The 4,465-nt window shown below is 50.6% G+C and overlaps 1 protein-coding gene across 1 annotated transcript; it reads left to right on the forward strand.

Moving 5' to 3' along the window:
* Positions 1 to 1,809: 1,809 nt before the first annotated feature.
* On the forward strand, positions 1,810 to 3,448 carry TLCD2 (TLC domain containing 2; the record flags this gene model as incomplete). The annotated part of the gene is given in 10 exon segments (XM_080713989.1): positions 1,810 to 1,836; positions 1,840 to 1,965; positions 1,967 to 1,986; positions 2,187 to 2,212; positions 2,215 to 2,237; positions 2,241 to 2,268; positions 2,463 to 2,533; positions 3,010 to 3,223; positions 3,226 to 3,300; positions 3,303 to 3,448. Coding segments are annotated over 10 exon segments (756 nt in total).
* Between the last annotated feature and the right edge of the window lie 1,017 nt (positions 3,449 to 4,465).

Raw genomic sequence — 4,465 nt, forward strand, 5'->3', positions numbered from 1 at the left:
GGTCAGCTACTTAATGAGGCCCTCTACAACTTAGTGAGACCTCATTTCAAAACAAAGAAAAAATAATAAGCTGGGCATGGTGGCTCACGCTTGTAACCCTAGTAATTGGAAGGCTGAGAAAAGAGGATCTGGGTTTGCTGCCAGCCTCAGCTACTTAGTGAAGCCCTCCACAACTTAGGAAGACCCTATTTACAAATAAAGAATAAAAAATAGGGCTGGATAGAATCCCCAGTACCACACACACACACACACACACACAAAAAAAAAGTTAGTGGTAAAGTAAGTATAATTTTTTTTCTTTGGCTCTTCTATAATTTCTAAATTATCTTCATTGATTTATGCAAATTACTTAGTACAGTAAATAAAAATTTTAAGATCAGTGTGATTTTTTAAACCTATAGAGAAGTGAGTGTAGAAGGAAAGAATGTGCCCAACCCCTTGGTGAGAATGTTCTAGGGGCCTATTGGTTTATATATTTTATTCTTTGCGGGGGTGGGAGCCAAACTCAGTGTCTCACAGTGACTTGACAAGTGCTCTACCACTGAGCTACATCTCCAGCTTTTTTTTTTTTTTTTTTTTCCGGTACTGGGGATGGAACCCAGGGGCATTCTACCTCCGAGCTACACCCCCAGCCCTACTTTTTGTTATTTATTTTGAAACGGTCTCACTGAGTTGCAAAGGGCCTAAGTAGTAGCTGAGACTGTCCACAAACCACGATCTTACTGTCTCAGCCTCCCAAATGCTGGGATTACAAGCATGCTCGGCATGAATTTTATTTTTTAAGCATAGTCAGAGCCAGGCATGGTGGTGCACGCTTGTAATCCCAGCATTCGGGAGGCTAAGACGGGAGGATCATGGTTTGTGGACAGCTTCAGCTACTTAGTGAGGTCCTCCACAACTCAGTGAGACCCTGTTTCAAAATAAAGAATAAAAAATAGGGCAGGGGGTGTAGCTCGGAGGTCGAATGCCCCTGGGTTCCATCCCCAGACCCGCAAAAAAAAAAAAAAAAAAAAAAAAAAAAAAGCCAGGCATGTGCCCCACGCTTGTAACCGACAGGTTCACACTGAGGGAGGGAGTACTTCTCCAGACTGCAGTGCAAAAAAATTAAAATGGGATGGGGGTGCCCAGCAGGTTGCTTGTCCAAAATTGGGCTGCTATTCCATTTGGGAGGTCTGTGCAATGGGCAGGACACCTGGGATTACAGATGTGGAGATGCATCAGAGGCCTGGAAACCTTGGGAGCAGGGGCAACTGGGAGGAAGTCGAGTGCCTCGGGGCTCCCCCGCAACTGCCAGGGGGACATGACAGCAAGGGCGAGCTGGGGTGGAAGGCTCTGACCTTCAGGGTGGCAGGGCGAGCAGTAAGTTAGGGATGGGAGCAGAGAAGAGGTGAAGGGGAATGGGTGGGGCCCTGGAAGTGTCTGGTGAAAGTAGGGACCCATTTTGGGCACTCCAGGGATTTGTGACACTCCAAGTTGGAAGAGACCCCTATTGACATCCCAGAAGGCTCCCTGAGATTGTCGCACTGCTTAGTGCCCAGAAGCCCCAAATATCTCCGCCCCCTCCGTCCCCCTCACTGAGGTGGGATGCCTGCGGTGACCTGGGCTCCCAGGGCCATGGCCCCACGGGCTGCTCCAGTCACCGGCAGAGGGGTGGGGGTGTGGACCAGTGGGGAAAGTTAGATCAAATTCTGAGGTGGGGCAGGAAAGGGAGTCCAGCAACCTACCCCATCCTGCTGGGGGCCTCCAAGACGTCCTGGCTGAGGGTACAAGGGCCAAAGGGACCCATCAGGACCAGCTGGCCCCCAGGCGATGGCACCCCTGGGACTCCTTGTGACATGAGCCTCCTTCACCGCCTTCCGAGGGCTGCGCTGGGGGCTGCAGGTGCTGCACATGCAGGGATCCTCTGATCTAGACCTCTGGAAGTGGCCTAACACCTGTGTCTCACTGCTGCACAGCCTGCTCACCAGGCCCCGGGGCACTGCTCCGGTGCGGGGCCTGGAGATTGGAGTGGCGGGGAGTGAGGGTGAGGAAGTGGAAGGCTGAGGCTAGAAGACCTGGGGACACCTTTGGAATTGATTGAGACCTTCAAAGTCCGAGACAAGTCCGGGCGTGAATGGGGGAGTGCCCAGCCAGATAATGGATGGGAGTATTGGAGGGACTGACGGTGGCTCCCCCACCTCCCCCAGGCTGTGGCTGTATCCTCAGATGACCACGGCCCAATTCATGGTCACCCACCTTGAGCCTTGCTGCTGGTGGCAGTGTCTGTGGGTGAGTCTGCAGGGAAAACCCGGCGAGTGAGGGTGAACCTACAGCGAGTTCCAGGTCTCCTTCCCTCACCTCTCAGGAATTTCATGTTTCTGGAGACTTCCTGGGGCAAACTATTGGGAAGTGAAAACTGAAGCTTCCTCTCTTGGCCATGGACCAGCGCTGGGGAAGCCCAACATCATCCTCCACTTCCACAGGTTACTTCCTAGCAGATGAAGTTGACTTGCTGTGGAACCAGACCTTGGGCCAGGCCTGGGGCCTTCATTGGGTATGCCTGGAGGCATGCCCAGCTTGGGTTCTCCAGCCTCTCCTCAGCTTTCTCTCTCTGACTTCCCACAGATTATCTGACCCCAGTTGGCACCTGATCCCAATCTTAGGCTGGATTGGGGGAGGGGTTGATTGCTGGCCCTCGCTGGGAGTCTGGGCAATGCCCAAGGAGCTTGGATCTCTCTGTCCAACTAATCACAGCAACGCTTGTCTGAAAAGGAGAAGCCCTAATGTAGGGCGTGGGCATGGGGCAAAACCCAGGAATGCAAGTATGTGTGTGTGGGGGGATACTATGCAGATGCTACAGCCTCTGGGCCAAAGCAACTCGGGCCCCCAAGATAAGAAATAACGTAAAGGTCGGGATTTTTGGGGGAGATCTCACAAAATTCTTGGGAGCCCCTTGTAGAAGGACTGGGATACTGGGACAAGATGAGTGCAAGTCATGGAAGGGCCTCTAACCTTGACCTCTGCTCCCAGGCAGTGAGCTGCTTCAGCATCACCATTCTGTCTGGCCACTACGTGGGCTTCATGATGGTATCTCTGCACCTAGAGCTGACCTCTGCCTGTTTATACCTGCAGAAGCTGTTGCTGCTTTCTCGCCAGGCTCCCTCCCTGGCTTTCAGTGTGACCAGTTGGGCCACCCTGGCCCTCTTCTGCCTGATACCACTGGGGTGGATGAGTCTATGGTTGTTACCAGTCACCAGTTGCTTGTTGCTCTGGTTGTCCTTGGTGGAACTGGGCTGGCCATTGTGGGTACCATGAGAATCTCACTGGTATACAAATCCTGGTTAGTGATATCCTTCAGTCTGGGCCCCACCCCGCCACTCTCATTGGGCACAAGGAGATTAGGAGGACCAGGACATGTGATGATGAGCCTGTCACCAGGAACCATTCCACTCTCAGGCTAGAAGCCTAGAGAGAAGAGGCAGGTTCCTCTTCTGCTACAGCTGGGGAAGGTAGAGCCAGGTTAAGAAGATGGTGGTCTTTTTTCTTTCTTTCTTTTGGTATTAAGGACTGAACCCAGAGGCATTCTACCTCCAAGCTACAACCCCTGCCCTTTTTATCTTTTGTTTTGAAACAGGGTCTTAACTAGGTTGCTAAGAATCTGGCCAAGTTACTAAGGCTGGTCTCAAATCTGTGATCCTCCTATCTTAGCCTGCCAAGTACTAGGGTTACAGGCAAACACCACTACACCCAGGCCCAGTTCGAGATAGGGGTCTTTGTAAGTGCTGGACGGCAGTATCAATATCTTAGGTTTTCTTCTAGCTCACTCACCTCCTTCCCTCTTCTTAGGATCTAGGAAGAAATGCTGATATTGGTGGCTGGTGGGAACCTGGGTTACTTTTCATTGAATTCCATCATCAGATGACTACCCTTTCCAGAAAAATGACTCAAGAGTTACAGCCAGAGTTATCAACAAAGGGTGAAAGAAAGCCAGACGCAATGGTGCACACCTGTAATCCCAGTACTTAGGAGGCTGAGACAGGAGGATTGCAGGCTTGAGACCATACTCAGCAATTTAGCTACACTTTCAGCAAACCAGCAAAAGCCTGTTTCAAAACAAAAAAACAAGCCGGCAGTGGTGGCGCACACTTATAATCCCAGCATTTGGGAGGCTAAGAACGGAGAATCACGGTTCATGGACAGCCTCAGCTACTTAGTGAGGCCCTTTGCAACTTAGACCCTGTTTCAAAATAAAGAATAAAAAATAGGGCAGGGGGTGTAGCCCAGAGGTCAAATGCCCCTGGGTTCCATCCCCAAAACTGCCAAAAAAAAAAAAAAAACACACACACACACAAAAAAAAAAAAAAAAAAAAAAAAAACAAAGAACAAAACAAAACAAAGAACAAAACAAAACAAAAAACAGTCGGCCGTGGTGGCACACGTTTGTAATTCCAGATTTGGGGGGCTGAGACAGGATGATCGTAGGTTC

Source organism: Muscardinus avellanarius, assembly GCF_963383645.1.
Source record: "Muscardinus avellanarius genome assembly, chromosome: 16".
NCBI lineage: Eukaryota > Metazoa > Chordata > Mammalia > Rodentia > Gliridae > Muscardinus > Muscardinus avellanarius.